Source organism: Archocentrus centrarchus, chromosome 9, assembly GCF_007364275.1.
Source record: "Archocentrus centrarchus isolate MPI-CPG fArcCen1 chromosome 9, fArcCen1, whole genome shotgun sequence".
Lineage (NCBI taxonomy): Eukaryota > Metazoa > Chordata > Actinopteri > Cichliformes > Cichlidae > Archocentrus > Archocentrus centrarchus.
The window spans coordinates 404,093-420,626 of record NC_044354.1 but is presented as its reverse complement, the minus strand read 5'-3'; the positions used below and the strand labels follow the sequence as shown (position 1 = coordinate 420,626).

Below are 16,534 nucleotides of genomic sequence, written 5' to 3'. Positions count from 1 at the left end.
TGAGAAGAAACAAGAGAAGAGGGAGAAACGCAGGAAAGCAGCAAATGAAGACGACGCCTTTAGAAATGGTTTGGGGCGAGTGTGTGGGGAGCCTGTTGCTAGGCAATGAGTGCGCCGCAGTGGAAGTAAGCGTCTATTTCTGTCGTCTGAGTTTCCAGGGTCCAGACTGGCAGCTATTCCTGGAACCGGAGTCACATTCCCCGATGAACCGACTGCGCAGGGAGGAACGGGAGGCGCGGGGGGGCATTCACGCACGCGCACTCACACCAACTGCATACACACACATATACGTGCAGACACTCAATGCTGCACATGAGCGTAACACACGCGTGGACACCCACGCTTACGCACGGTTGTGCGCGGTCCATGCTCGCAGCCCCGTTCGCAGGTTCAGCCTCTTTTCAAGCTGACAAACAAATGGGATGTTTTCATGCCAAACACACACACAAACACCTTCATGTCCACGTGCATGTGCACAAAGCTTTACCTAATATAATGCATAATGCTGAGAAGCATGCACAGCACATTGCATGCTCTGTAGCACACGCGTGCGCTTGGAGCACACAGACACATTCATGGACGCTGCATGGGATGTGTTACTGCAGTGTGTGCATGTGAGAGCGTGGGATGGTGAGAGATCTTCATTAAATGGATGAACAGGAATGCGGGGTTAAAGACCAGATGGGGTGAGGAGGACAAGGAAGCACTGCAAGAGGAGGAAAAGGCAGAAATGGAGGGATGAGAGGGAGAGGAAGTGATGAAGAAGCCAATGTGAAGGGCTGACAGATGGTTAGGTTTAATAATGGAGATGGAGAGGTGGCAATGAGCTGAATAATGCCAAATCAAAATAAGAGGTCCTTTCAGAACGATGTGCTACTCGAGGCTTGTGCGTTGGCACGGGACATGCAGGCTGATACACGAGCGCACACAGACACACATTCGTGTACACGCACACGTGTCCACAGATGTGTATACAGAGTGGGGCTGTGGCCTCTCAAAAAGAAATACTCAGAATAACTTAAAAATCCAGCAGCCCCCATCCTGATGCACAGCATCAAAAACACAATCTTATCATGTAACACAAGAAATGAAACATTACACACAAAACACGTGACGCTACATTAATGAGAAACAACTATGAAGAGAAGGAAACCGCTGTAGGCAAAAGTGAGATTAGGAAAGAAATGAATAATCAAGCAGAAACAAACAGCAGAGCAGAAGAAGAAGAAGAAGAAGAAACAGAGCCTAGAAAATCTGAGGAAGGAGGAGGAGGAGGAGTCAAGGAGGGATAGAGGTAAGAGGAAGGTGGTGCACCTTACCTTAACATCTGCCTTTTTGTTGAGCAAAGTCTTGGCTGCTGCAATGACAGACAGGGAAAAGTAACCAGTTAAAGGTGTAACTGAGCAGCTCCGTGTTTCCTGCTGTGCTACATCTTCAGCCTACACTGAGGAGATCACATCGATTCTGCTGAAATGATGTTCTTTACTGACCTTTGTGGTAACTGTCTTTTTGTAATGTAATGATAAGCAAAGGCTATCTCAAGCTGAAAGGGCAGCTGTGGCACACTGAACTTTAAAAATGTGTTTTTACAAAATGACTGAGCTAAAAAAAAAAAAAAAACTACCACCTCCAGAATTTACTAGACTCTAGGAATGGATACAGTACAGTAGATGATTCATCTACTAGTCATACAACTCGCCTTGATCTATTTTTCCATCCAAAACAGGATGTACTTCAAATTATGCTCTAATTAAATCAGTAAAACTGAAATCTTTGAATGCTCAAACAGAAAAGTAAAACCAGCATTTCTTGATGGCTGTATTAGAGCTAAAGGCTCACACAGACCTACAAAGCTGTTTAATACTAATGTTGAAGGTAGTTGGACAGATGCAACCTTCAGGGATAAAAAAGTGCCAAAAAACTGCAGCACCTCAGTGAGCCACAGAGGCTGGTTTTAAGGGCAGTCAAACCCCATTGTGTTAAAATACCCACCTTTGTATTACTATAAAGCATGCTCACAGGCAGGTACAGGCTTCTCCCCTCATAGCAACTATTTATGGGCTTTTCACTTTTTTAAGTCATGATTTATTAAAGCCTGGGGGTTAGAGGTGTGACCGCTTCAACAGGTGAGCTGACAGGCAGCTGCTGGCCTGCTGTAGTTCAGGTTTAATGAGTAAACCATATTTGTTTCCTGCATTACTTATAACTCAGCTCTCCACCCTCTGGGTCTACATACGGCAATTCTGGCTAACAAGGTGGCGTGCCAAAACAATGAGGCTTCAACCAATGCATGATGGCCGTGCAGCTCTCATGTGGACAGGTATGCATCAAGCACTTTTCTAATCTGAGCATTCAAAGTGCTTTTAACTGCACGCCCTCATTCACACAGACTTATCAGCCACGCTGAGGCATCGTGAACAATTCGGGCTTCAGTGTCTCTCCCAAAAACACTTTGGCATGTAAACTGGAGGAGCTGGGGATTGAACCACCAACATTCCCATTTACCTTCTGAGCCACCGAAGGTGGGTGACCTACTCGTGCTGAGCTTTCTAAATATGATCACCACGTTTTTCCCATGAGCCTGAATAGCTATCACCATTCTTTTAGGATTCTATCTTCATTCCTTCCAGCAGGACAAAGACGTTGTTGTCAGTGAAATAAAAAACATTCTCCATTTTCATTGTTTCATATGAATTCTCGGACTAAAGTCTCTCTGAAGCCACGAGGAGGCCAAGCAAGATGGCTGCCTCGCACGGCAGCCATAAACCCAACAATAAGCCTGCCTTAAAGAACTCCACGGAGGCCTGAAGGAGGATTAGTGTTCAGTCTGCTCTCTAATGAAGGGTTAATGAATGAGGGGGGTGAGGGAGGAAGGCAGGAAAGAAAGAAAGAATGACACTCTAGACAAAGTCCACTGATGAGTATAATACCCATATCCTTTACAACAGTGGAAAGCGGTGTAGTCAACAGAAGATGGTCCGCAGGGCATCGACCGTGACTGCACTGCTAAAGCACAGATAGCAAGGTGGTCTGATTGCATTAGATAGATTGAATGTTCCCCCAGAGGGCTCCACAATGAGAGCCCGGCTCTATGGGGTGTTGGTGGAGCCTGTGGGTGTGTCGTGGGGATGTGGACAGAGGATTTACACCAACTGTTGATGAGACTGGACGTGCAGATTAGTGCATTCTTTCCACTGAAACGCTGGTGGAACCAAAATGCACTTGCAGACTGTCGGTATGATATTTCACAGCTGCCAAACACCAACACAGAAACCATCAGGCACACATAATTATGACTTTTAGAGCTCACATTTTTTTTTAGCATTTTTACGGCAGGAACATTTTTTTTCTGTTTTTAAAGAAGTGAACAATTAACTCAAAACAGACTTTCAGATGTTTTGTTTCCAACAAGTTTCAATTTTGAGAGCAAAGCTCGAGCATGTGAAGATGAGACAAATACATACAAACATATTACTTTCTCAAAGTCTTCATACACATTAGAAAAGTGTTTTCACCATTAACAGCCTCATATTTCCCCATAACCTTGGAGGTAAAGAAAGTACACTTAAAATGCTTAAATAATAGTGTTTCTGAAAAAAGTCCTCTAAAAGGGTTTTTTGCATTAGCGTAGATACTATAATAATGATAATACTATAATATAATAATACTATAATAATAATACTATACACAGAATTGCTATCTACACGTAGCTCTGTGCCTAGCTGCGATCACCTGCCGGATTCCTCTCCATCTTACTTCCATAGATCCTTGCTGTGACTTTTAAAGAGCCTGAGTGCAGCTTCAAGGACTAATCAGATGCAATCACATCAGTATCCAGCCATGTTACATAAAACACTATTTATGGCAGTCTGCCTGTTTTTTCCTTCCTTCCTTCCTTCCTTCCTTCCTTCCTTCCTTCTCTCCCTCTTTCCTGAACATCAAGTTCTTGTCTGATTGCACTGAAGCAGCGACACTGAGCGAACAGACGCTTCAAGTCGATGAGAATTTGGACTGATTTCTTTGGGGGAGCAGAAGTCCAAACACAGCGCGCCCACTTCAAAGACCACTGGAGGCCATGCCCAATTTAAACCACGTCCTTATAAGAGCACATTTAAAATGGCCACTGAGACAGAGAAGAGTACACGGAGACGGGTGTGCACGTCCGCTTTGTTCTGCCTCAGTGACTCAGTATCTTCTGCTTGAGTTTTGCATATTCAGCAGCCAAAAAGGGAGCAATAGGAAGTGATAAATAAGCACTTTATAATCTGGAGGGTGTGAGCGCAGCATGAATGTGCATGTTTCATTGTTGTGCTGTTCTTCCTCCTTCCAAAGGCTGGTTGTTACTGAGGAGAAGAAATGGGGTCAGAAACAGTGTCAAGTTCATTCTCTCATATTCTCTGATGGATTAGCAGAGAACGAGAGGACACGAGAGCAGAGAGGAAGAGTAAGGAGGAGAATAACTGGAAGTGATGAAGACATTTCACTGTGCTTTCCAAAACAACAGTTTTCTATCCTTAAGTTCCAGGTACTGCTGTGGAAATCTGAAAAAAAATCAGCATTAGCTTAGCTCAACCTGAAGGTTTAGAAGCAAGGGGTGCTCCTTACCTTGGCACAAATTACACATGAAGCAAGAAGAGAGAGGAGGAAGAGATTAAATCAAAGGCATCACTGATAAATTCCCACTAAAAACACGCAAGATGCACCACTGCAAGAGCAAAGCAGGGGTGGGCATTGGTTCACATGAAGTCACACAACATGGAATAAGCTATTGGAGGTACACATGGATGCAAGAGCGCCTCAGTAGCATTAAAAAATACCACTTACTGCTGTCCTGTAAGGATGGGATGAGTTTGAATTGAGTCCAGTTGTATTTGTGTGTATGAAAATGCATAAACGACCTCCAGTAATGCAGCAGGGCAGCGTGAGGCTGAGGGGGAGGTGGCCCACTATAAATATTTGATCGGAGCCTCGTGGAGGCTGAGGGACGCAGAGAGGACTGTTTAGTCCCAGCAGGCCATAAAAACAAGAACACGGCCACTGCTGCTGTCTCCTTAGCTCAATGCTAGACTGTCACACGAGCCCTACTAAGCAAATGCACAGTGATAAGTGGCTTAAAAGCATTGCTTGATGCCCGATGGCATCAAGGAACAATAATGTAAAAAATTTAGGTGATCCATGGGTCTCTGAAGGGAAGCTTTTAAGCTCACATTTTAATTTAACACACTCAACAACTTTTAAATAAAGGAGGAAGAAAGCTGGATGTTCATGGCTGCTGAAGCTGGAGTTACATTTGTCCTGAGAGAAGACATAAACTCAGAAGCACGCTCTGAGTCAGCTGGATGAGGTCGACCTTAAACACTTGATGCAGCCGCTGCAGAACTTCAGCATTTTTTTTCCTTCTGTTCAGGCAGAAGATGAAGCCAAATTCTTTTGTCTAGCCTCATTTGTGCAAACATGACCGCTGCGCTGATTCACCTCAAAAGTCATGAGGAGGACTCGAAATGAGTTACTGTAAGTGTTCTGTGGCTCTGATATGTCCGAAATGCCACAACACACCCAAACTTTGACGCATGTGTGGTGGAGCTGTGGCTGCCACACTCAGCCTGAGTCAACCCAGCGAGGACGAACGCGGTCTCTGATTTTTCTTCTCGTCTGTGTCCATTTATGAGCAGCTTGTTTACAATCTGAGAACCTCAAGTATCTGTCTCCCATCCTGTGTGAACAGCAAAATAATCAGGCTGCAACATTTACAGCTAAAGCAGTTACACAATGACTACTTGTTATGGGAATATTCAGTAAATGGACCATAAAACTTACACTGTGCAGTGCAGTTAGTGCACAGTTACTAGTATGGGATCCATCCTAAAAATCAACGTAACAGCTTTAAAAGGGTTGGACTTCATGAGAACAAGCCCAGCCTTGCATCATTTACAGTGTTCATCATGCACCAGAGGCCCCTTGTGTTGCAGCGCATGCACCAGTCCAGTGCCCCATGCAGCATTCACCGACAGCTCTCAGGCAGTTCCATCCTTAAAGTTACAGGGGTGAACTTTCCAGTGTCATTGTCAGACAGAGAAAAGGAGAGAAAGGGACAGAGGAGTGAGGGGAAAGTCAGATGTGACATTATGAGGAAACAGGGATGGTGGGAGTGAAATGGGTGAAGTTGTAGTAAAGCAGTGGATGGCTCGAGAGACGGACAGGTGGAAATGCCAGAATACAGAAAAAGGGGGACGGGGTAAACTGAGTGATGATGGAGGTGGCACAACTGAGATGGCAGGAAAAGAGTGAAGAAAAAAAGAGAAACTGAAAGACAGGACAGCAGTGTGTTTGTGCCATGCTCTGTGGCTCTGTGTGGAGGTGAACGGTGGTTTATGGTAATGGCAGCGCAGTGACGGGCTCCGAAGCAACCCTATCAAATCCCGGAGAGGAGATGGGAGATGTGCTGACATGACAAATGACAGCAGTAGCTGGGCTTCCATCCTTTAGGTCCTTTACAAATTAAAAAGCATAAACAGACTGAAACTGACTGAAACTTTAATACTGAGTGTGAAATGTAGCCGAAACATGTAAATATATATCCTTTGTTTTATCTGAGTTTAATGTTTTCAGCTGCCATAAACATGAAGAGGTGATGAATATAAACCAACAATCATCATGAAGCTACCACTTCATAATTTACATTAATGAGTTTTTATGTATTACATGTTTTATGAAATTTTATGGTCAAACACAACAATCAGGTCTTATATACACACCATATATACTGCCCAAAGCATTCACTCATCATCCAGATCACTGAGTTCAGCTGTTCCAGTCACTTCCACAGGTGTGTAAACCAGCACCTGGGCATGCAGACTGCTCCTACAGACATCAGTGAAAGAATGGGTCGCTCTCAGGAGCTCAGTGAATCCCAGCGTGGTACCGTGATAGGATGATACCTGTGCAACAAGTCCAGTCACTGCTAAAGAGTCCACAGTCAGCTGTTACTGGGATTTTAACAAAGTGGAAGGCCACGTAAAATCACAGAGTGGGGTCAGTGGATGCTGAGGGTCATAGTGCACAGAGGTCACCAACTTTCTGCAGAGTCAGTCACTACAGACCTCCAACCTTCATGTGACCTTCAGATCAGCTCAAGAACAGAGATCTTTATGAATGGGTTTCCATGGCAGCTGCATCCAAGCCTTACATCACCAAGCTCAGTGCAAAGTGTTGATGCAGTGGTGTAAAGCACGCCGCCACTGGACTCTAGAGCAGTGGAGACGTGTTCTCTGGAGAGATGAATCACACTTCTCCATCTGCCAATCAGAGGGAGGAGTCTGGGTTTGGTGGTTACCGGGGGAACGGTACCTGTCTGACTGTGTTGTGGATTAAGGATGGGATGTCACTTAAGATCATGTGTGTGTGTGTGCAGGCAGACGAGTGAAAACATTTGGCAGTATGGTGCATTGATTCTGAGTCACTGATTGCCGTCATTTTAGGCTGACAGGCTCATTTATTGGCTTATTTATTTTATTATTCGTTCTCACCTGCAGCACATGCACAGGTACAGGTTTGGACAGTGGGTCAGCCCTGAGTTTGTGTTACTCTGTGTTTGTGTCAGTGCAAGTAAAAATTTCTTATCAGAATAAAACTTCTCCAGTTTATTGGAAATATGACAGTTTTTATTTGCTTTATTTATTTATTTATTTTTTTGGGGGGGGTATTGCAAAGTGCTATAATATACAAACATTTTAATTAATTAATTTATTAGGAGTCACAAATTTGCACAAATGTCCAATAAAGTGTTATTAAAAACTAAATGCGTATTTATTTATTTCCACTAGTCTGAAAACAAATATGGAAGCTAAAATAATTCACTCAGTGAAAAATCTTTAGTTTCTTTCCTTTATTGTGTAAAACCTGGTAACATTTAGATGGAAGCATAGCTAATATGGCAGCTGCTGAGTGGAGGGAGGGTGTAGTCAGCAGTGTGGTCAGCCATCATGCTCTGAACTCCCATGCTCAGGAAGGAGGGAGGGGCAGCAGAGAAGAAGGAGTAAGAGAAGAAGAAGAAGCTGAGAGTAACAGACGGGTACAGACAGGGGCAGGGTGGGAGGGGTGGCATGCCCTCGGTGAGCCACCGCGATACCTTGTTCCACCAGCCCTGCAGTGGTGCCGGCGGCTGCAGCTACAGCTGCTGCGGCTGCAGTGACAGAGGCTGGAGCGGTGGTCTGCCTGCTGCCCACTGTTAAGAGTCAAATACCCAGTCACACATGAAGAAGAGTCACAAGCACGGAGGAAAGGAGGGTGAGGAAAAGGTGAGAGAGGAGCAGGAGGTAAAGATGGAGAAAGGGTGCAGTGACATTTAGAAAGAAGGTGATGGGAGGGGGGGTGTCAGACACAGCAGGAGGTGGGCAGGTAGAATGGGGGGGATGAAAGAACAGGTGAGAAACAAAAGGGGCGGAGACATACAGGTCTCATTAGTTTAGAGGAAGGATTAATTCACATAAACACTGACAGTATTTTTCTACATGGATCCACTGACAGACCAGAGGAAACGACAGACAGAAACCCGAACGTGGACACTTAAAGATCGCCATTTGTCTCTACAAATACCTGAGAAGAGCGTTAATATTAGGATGATGATGATGTAACGATGATGCAGAATTAAGCCACTGTTAGTACGTTTGGAGTTTGATCCCTAAACTAAGAAAAGCTGAATGTCATCTCTGCATGACTACAGCAGGATTTTACCCTGAAATGTGAAGAGAAATAGAACCACCTCTGTATCAGCACAGGCTGATCAACTGATCTGTGTGACTCATGACTCATAATATATGCTGAAAATACAGCAACCCGTTGCATAAAGCACCGACATCGGACCTTTCTCTGACGTGCCACTCACATTTCTACTTTCTAACTCTCTGACTCATTCAGCTGCTTTCTAACAAGGAAAAAGGTCTTTGAGAGCGGCCACGCGCCTGGGTCAGAGTGTGTGTGTGTGTGTGTGTGTGTGAGATAAATCAGCTGCTGTGAGTCATGTTTACTGAAGCTGCATGCTTTCACACACAGACGTATACAAACATTTATATATGCAGATACACAGTGGTACGTAAGTAAAGACTCGGTGGGTACGACTCTCCAAAATGAGTACTCTGAATGTTTGAAAGCACTAAAGTTTGTACTTTGAGATTATGGATGAGCTCTCATTTCACTGACCACAACAGGACTGATAAACTTAACCTGCTAAGTCCCCATTTATCCATGTAATGCATTATGGGTAAAAAAAAGAAGAGAGCTACAATTCCCAGCTTGAAAAAAATGATTTTCCAAAGTTTGGGAGGGAAGGGGGGGTGCAGACGTACACCGAATTAAAGCACAGATTGAAGATCGTGTGAAACCTTCAACAAACCTACAGAGATACACACAAACACAAAGACAAGTACACACACAAACACATCAACAGCTTGCAGATCGATTCAGTGTTTCCCCACATTTGGTTGTTCCAGTTTGGTGCAGAAAGACTCACAGAATAAATAAATGATTTTCCAAATACTGTATTTCAGGATTCTGGTGTGGCTGATTCAGTTCCTGTAGCTGAAAAAATGCCATTAAATGTGAATCAAACTTCAGGTGTGAGCGTGAGGGCAGAGAAGAAACCATGTGCCGATGTTTTTACTAAACTGGACATGATTTTAAGATAATGTGAAACTATTAAATTATTTAACAGTCTGTTTATAAAGTACTTCATTATCATGTCAGCAGCTGCTGTGAAACCAGGGAAACACTGAAGCTGCACTGAGATGAAATGAAAATGGGATTCTGAAATCATGCTCTTTAATCTTTATATAAACTCTTAAAAGAGAGACAAATGAGTCACCAAATTTTTAGTTACCTGTGTTTACAAGGAACATGCCACCATTTTTACTGTGTCCACTCTGCTTTTCTCTCTGTAAGAGTTTCTACCACAGTGTTTCCCACAGAAACACTTCCCTGCAGAGGATCCTGCAGCAGACAACAACGTTTTTCTTTCTCACCTGTCCAGGAGAACGATGCCACCACTTTACTAGTGAACAATCCTTTCACACTTATTTTGAAAGTTCTGCCATTGCTAAACAGGTCCCAGCGGCCCGTCTCACGTTTCCATACGGCAGGCTAACATTCATCCAAAGGAGGGCCGCTCTAACCTACAGCAGGTAGGGACGCAGTTCATGTGCTGCTGCAGAGCAGAACGAGGGCTACAATCAGCAACTACAGTTCAAACCCATCCTACGAGAGACTCACTGGAGACTGAGACAGTTATTGCTCCATTATCTACTGTCATAAAGTGCATATACAGCATATACAGCGGCCTGGCCCGTATATACGGGGATCCATATTTGGGCTCTGCTACAGTAGCTTTGCATGGCAGTTCCTTGTTTATCTTCATCGTGCAGCCTCTTCTTCATCCTCTGAAATAAGCTGTTTTAATACTCGACTTTATTCTGATTGGCTGCCTCAAACAGCAGGTGGGTGGGGCTACTGTGCTCAAAGTCAGATCTGCAGATGACCTTCTTAAGGATTTCCCTTCTCTCTGAGCCAAGACGTTTTAGAGCAGTTTACTTTTACTTATGTACAATAATGTTATCATATCAGCCACTGGCCATGTTTAACATGAGCATCTGCCATCACAGCAGTGCACATGTGCAGGTCACCCAGCCAACCCTTGGCTATACTCTCACAGACAGAATGTAATCCTGTGGGAAACACTGTGTTTCATTAGTGGTTAAACAGATTTGTAGGGAGCACAGATCATGTGTAAATACACTGAGTAGGTCAGGTTTGAGGTGAAGTACTCTTTAAAGCCACAGTGAGTCCTTCAACATGGTGGCATGTCCAAACAGGCTGTTACAAATTTACCAATAATCAATAAGTGAGTGAACTCAGTACTTGGGCATTACAACGAGCAATGCACTAAAGTCTCTGGATTTAAAACTGCTTCTAGAAATTAGATATTGGCAGGTGCTGGTTTACAGATACGGATGTTTCTTTACAAAAATGGAGGATTCAAGAAACACTTACCAGAGAAGTTTCGAGAAACCAGCATGGTAGTAAGAATGGCCCCCTGAGAAGAAAACACAAGGAGCTCAAATGATTTAACCGCAAACAATGATTTTGACATTTCTATAGAAATTAAAATCCATTTTTTTCTGTTAGCAGCTGATGGACCACAGCCGTCATTCACCCGACATTAAAACACTGCTGCTCGAAATCAATTAAACATCTTCGTTTGGAACAATCTGGATTTGTAGCAGGTCAAAGTCCAAAAAATGAATAAATCTATTGAAAGACGCCACAATTCGTGTTTGATACGCAGTACAAAGACAATTTATGACCACTAAAGATGTAACCTCAAATTAAAACCCAAATTATACAAAAAAAAACTGAGACGGACAAACAGAACATTTATTCTGATTTATTCACCAACAGGCCCAGACTGATGAAGGCTAACAGCGTGACTGCAGACTGAGTTGGTACAACAGACACAGAGAAATGTTCTTTAGTATTGTTCCAGTCAAACTAAAATGTGTGAGCTTGGAAGAAAGGAGACAAAGGATGGAGAAAAAAGAAGTGAGAACGAAACAAAGAACAGAGAGGACAGCAGAGCTTTTCTCTCTGGTCCCAAACTGGAGACGCCGACTTTTTAAAAATGGTTTCAAACAAAGAGACGATGATCTGCTCAAAATCAGAACAGATCAAATAACACGTCCCTCGCTCCCTGTAATCAGACTGCAGTGACAAATGTCTGAAAGGTCAGAGAGAGAGATGAAGCATATCTGAAACATGTAGCTCACATGGTTACAAGATATGGTTTGTAACCATGTAACCAAGACATTTATGAGACTTCATGCAACCTAATTATAAGAAATTAAAGCTGGACTGGAGGAAAATCTAGAAAAAGATTTTTAAACATGTAAACATGTTGATAATAAACGGCCCTCGCTCAGCTCTGAGCAGACGTTGGTACCTCTGTTCTTCTTTTCTGGGTCGACTTGTTAACTCTTGATATCGACTCTTTATTAAAGCTCTCTGATTGGCCTCCTGCTACGGGCTAAAAGCTAAAAACAGAGTAGTTCCACATAAATCCTAATCTGTTGAAAGGTTATTGTAGATCAAGAACACCATGACGTATACGATAAGCTCAAAAAAAAAAAAATACTTGACTTTTTATTTCAATTTAATTCACAGATTCCTGTTCACTCTGCAGCTGATCATCTGACCTTGCCACTTGTTTTTAAAAGTGAAAAGCCTGACACAGTTGTTGGATGCTGATGGCAGGTTAGCTGAATGGTGCGACAGTTGCCTGCAGCCGCCTGCGTTTCAGCCGTGCTGGTGTTTAAGCCGCGCAGAGGCCGGAGGCAGCAGGGTAACAGTGTCGCTCCTGCTGAGCTGCTGCAGCCACACAAAATCTCAGCAACAAATCAGTGCAGAAAGGAACCTTCCCATAACTCAAAGTGTTTACTGACTTCATATATCAATAAACAAAATGACATCTTTTGTACTTTAGGCTAATTCTACCCAGTTATGCTAACGTATAACCACAGCAGTGCTATCTGAATGTCTTGGTAACCCTAACATAATGGTAATAAAAGTGAGTGAGGACAGCAGGACTGAGGACTGAGAGCTTATCAGAGCAGAAGGGGACGAAGTGTAAGAGGGGGGGGGCGTGCACACTGACCTTGAGTTTCCTCCTGGCATTGAATTTCTTCAGGCACTCCACGGTCTCCTGTCTGTGCATCATAGATGCCACTGTGGATCGTTGCTGGGAAAAGGAAGAGGAGAGAGGAAGAGGATGACAAATACAGATTTCTGCTGAGGAAGAAGCTACAAAGCAATCTCTCGTTTTCCTGATTTAGTGGTTTTAAGGCATCCAGATGTGTCCAAATAACTTTTGTCTGCTCGTCTGTCAGGGAGGGGACACTTACGCAGACCCATGGATGCTTGAGGGCCTCTTGAGCAGTGATCCTCTTGGCTGGGTTGATCGTCAGCATCTGGTTGATCAGGTTTTTGGCCTCTGGGGTGACTGTGTCCCACTCTGGGGAAGGGAACTGAAGGCAGAGAAAAGCCATAAATCTCATCACATTCACAGAGTCTAAAGTCTTCAGATAGTTTAAATGCAGTAAAACACGATGTTTTCATGTCACAGCTGCTGCAGGACGGGCTTGATGTTTCCCGTGTTGGGTCTCAGTCTCAGTCCGCTCCTCTCGAGGCTGAGGCCACCACACTTTTCCGTCCCATTAATGCGCTTCGATGCGGCGCTCTGTGATCCTCCTCGTGGAGGTTTAAGCCACAGAAGGGATCATCATCGAGACGCCTGTAAAGTCAGCGGTCCTCCCCATGATTATGGCTGCATGTACTGAACTAGACCAGAGAGGACCTTATTTATATTGTCTAATTTACTCAAACCTCAAAATATTCTAATAACTTGATTTTTTTATGAAAATAGAAAAATGGTTGAAATATCAACCTTTACGTGCACTGAGTCTAGAACACATTTTTCTCTTTCTTAAATAACTGATCATCTGTATCTGTAACACACCACGACGTGCTAAAATAACAGCTTTAATTATGTCTACAGTGGAAAGCTGCAGAGTGACCTCAGGATGTCAACAGTGCATCCAGCACTCCCCGAGGACCCAAAGGACAGTCCAAGACACCCCCAGCACTTTGTTAAGAAATCCTCAAGCCATCAGGTCCTGTTGTGCTCAGGCATAAACACTGAGGTCTGTGTCCTCTGATCACAGAATCACTGCCAGAGACTCTCTCTCTCTATTTGGCAACGAGTTCAGTGTGATCTGAGGTGAGGCTCATTCCCTCGCACCCCCTGAAATATGAATGAGGTGACTGACTTATGTAATCGTGGCCAAAAAGGAACGAGGGCAGTGGGAGGGGAGGGGAGGGCGTTACAGCAGGAGGGGAGGAATGAGAGGGAGCAGGAAAGGAGCCTCACATCATACGCCCCAGCCTTGATCTGCTGGTACAGCTTGTGCTGGTCCTCATCCCAGAAAGGAGGGTAGCCCACCAGCAGGATGTAGAGGATCACCCCTGAGACACACACAAAAACACATGGACAAACAAACAAGCGCACACACACACACACACACACACAGTTAGAAACTGCGATTCAGTCAGTTTCTGTTTCTCCATTTTTTTCATCATCTAGGAAACACCATATGTGTGCTGTGTGCATTTCTCTGTTGAACTCACCACAGGCCCAGATGTCCACAGGTTTGCCATATGCCTCCTTCCTCAGTACCTCAGGGGACAGGTACCCCGGTGTGCCAGCAAAGCCTGCAGGAAAAAACCCCCACATGGAGTTGAGTGACACGCTCAAAGCAGCAGATTGTGTTGGTGCTATCTGTGGGTCAGCTTATAGAGAAAGCAGCATAATCTGCAGTGAGCTCTGACCTATTGGTGCAAACCGGACTGAAATCTTGAGGCTTTAACATGAGCTGATTGTGAAGGACCGGCTAATCTCTTGCTTGAGGAATACCACAGACACCATCACTGATCAGTACGGGTGCATCAGCTCAGGCTCACTTCATTCAGTGCATGGTTTTTTTATTATGTGAAAAACTAAAACTTGTAGTTTTTTGGGGCTTTAAATGATAAAATGCAGGATTAAGGCACCTGTGCCACGGCTTTTTCAGACCCGATCTTTCACTAACATCTATGCTTCTATCACTGTGCTCATCGTGAACCTTTTCATAGCTTACAGCTTCCGATGCGGATGTGACCGCACTCACCGAACCAGGCCTGCTGATCCCCCTGCACCTCGATGGCGAGGCCAAAGTCGGCCAGCTTCACTGCAGCGTTCTTACACTTGCTTGCCAGGAGCAGGTTCTCCGGCTGCGGGGGGGCAGAGGACAGAAAAAGGCTGCCGTTAAGAGTTTGAAATGGAGAATCGGGTACAAAACACATGAAGTGTCCTAGCAGGGGGGAAGAGTTGTGGGTAAATATCTACGCATGCAAAAGTTTCTACAGTTTCCTCACTTTATTCAGTACACACACACACACACACACACACACACACACAGAGCACATGCATGGAAACATAAAAGCTATGCAGTAAAGGTTAGTCCACATTTGTGCAGTTTGCAGTGCTTTCTGTCCCAGCCTCATGTGACGAGCTGCGGCCCTGTAGTCTCCATCTCTGTGGCCCAGATATTACAGTCAGCCTCATTATTCTCTGTCAGAGGAGGGCTCTAATAATGGGCTGCAATCCCCACTGGTCCCTGCTCCTGTTCACTTTCACTCACTACATCTCTCTCACTCTCACTTAATCATTGCCTACGTAAAAGCAACCGGCAATCTTGAATGTCAAATAAAGCATTCTGGTGGGAAATACGGTAACTTTTCCACTGACGTCTGTGACAATAGTACATTCCTTCAGCCGATAACCAGAGGCGACCTAATACCAGCCTTTCATCGTGAACTCCAGGAAGAAACTGTTAATTCTTCGCCTCTGCTCATTTAACTCCACCCGTTTAGTCGCCCCGCTCTCCCAGTTAGCTGCTGCAGTTGTTGCTGTAAATAGCAGACAGCAGCACTAATGTAAACTTTGGGAGAAGGAGGACAATATATTTAGACTGCATTTCTGGCACTGCCTCCCCGGCGATGCAGCAGCATGTGTTTCTGCATCCTCTGACTTCCTCTCCCTGCTCCTCTGCTAACATGTTTAGAGGCACTCGGCGTACTTAAAGCACAGAGTTGAAAGTGTTCTTTTACAGCCTGTGAGGCCATAAGTAGAAGAGAGCGACTGAGCGAGTGAAGCGGTAATCCGAAGGCTCTGCGCCTACCTCGTGTCATCACATTCTCCCGGCTCTACCACTTGGTTAGGCTTTACTCTTTTGTAAATGGGGAGTTAGAACCTGCCAACACTGCAGCACGGAGATAATCCAGGAAAACGGATGTGGGCGGCATTCACGATGAAGCATCCGCTTCCACCAAAAAGGTACACGAACGTGATGCAAAACAACCGAATGTTCAGACATAACAGCAGCGATCACCATCAGCATCTGACATAAGCACAGCTTCCTTTTCCACCTCTTTAGCACACACACACACACACACACACAGATGACTAGCAACTGGTTAGGAGGGCAGAGAGAGACGGAGTACAGCTGATAGAAAAGTCTGTATTGGAGAGCAGGTCACGAGTGGGTGTTTGAAATGGAAAGATTCCTGGTTTCCTCTCCTCCCTTTTATTTCTGTGCCTGCAGAGGACCTGAGGATGCTGCCATCAGATAAAGTGGTGCAGACGTAGACCTCTATTAAGAAAGCTCACCATTTCAAGAAAATTGCTGCAGTGTGGAAGGAAAATTGGTCCTAATTCATTTTACACTGACAAAAATTGTACTTAATAAGATTAATGTGTCCAGATCAAATTAAAGGTCATTTTGGGTTTTTTTGCATGAGACACAAAAATCTTTATCTTATATATGACCTAAAAACTGGAAACTGGTTCACGTCTGTCTGACCTAAGTGTAAGTACAGAATACTGCAGCTTAATTAA

The 16,534-nt window shown here is 44.4% G+C and overlaps 1 protein-coding gene across 4 annotated transcripts in view; it reads right to left on the bottom strand.

Moving 5' to 3' along the window:
* The window catches only part of camk2b1 (calcium/calmodulin-dependent protein kinase (CaM kinase) II beta 1), a 68,970-nt gene that overhangs the window by 23,181 nt on the left and 29,255 nt on the right, over positions 1 to 16,534 (bottom strand). For 3 of the 4 annotated variants that reach the window (XM_030738489.1, XM_030738488.1, XM_030738490.1), the window contains exons 7-13: positions 14,766 to 14,868; positions 14,227 to 14,310; positions 13,970 to 14,064; positions 12,945 to 13,067; positions 12,698 to 12,781; positions 11,041 to 11,083; positions 1,320 to 1,357 (exon numbers count right to left, since the gene is read on the bottom strand). In XM_030738489.1, the coding sequence (XP_030594349.1) occupies positions 1,320 to 1,357; positions 11,041 to 11,083; positions 12,698 to 12,781; positions 12,945 to 13,067; positions 13,970 to 14,064; positions 14,227 to 14,310; positions 14,766 to 14,868 (570 nt within the window). Of the gene's footprint in view, positions 1 to 1,319; positions 1,358 to 8,128; positions 8,225 to 11,040; positions 11,084 to 12,697; positions 12,782 to 12,944; positions 13,068 to 13,969; positions 14,065 to 14,226; positions 14,311 to 14,765; positions 14,869 to 16,534 lie in introns of all 4 variants that reach the window. The other variant, XM_030738491.1, reaches the window with a different exon arrangement.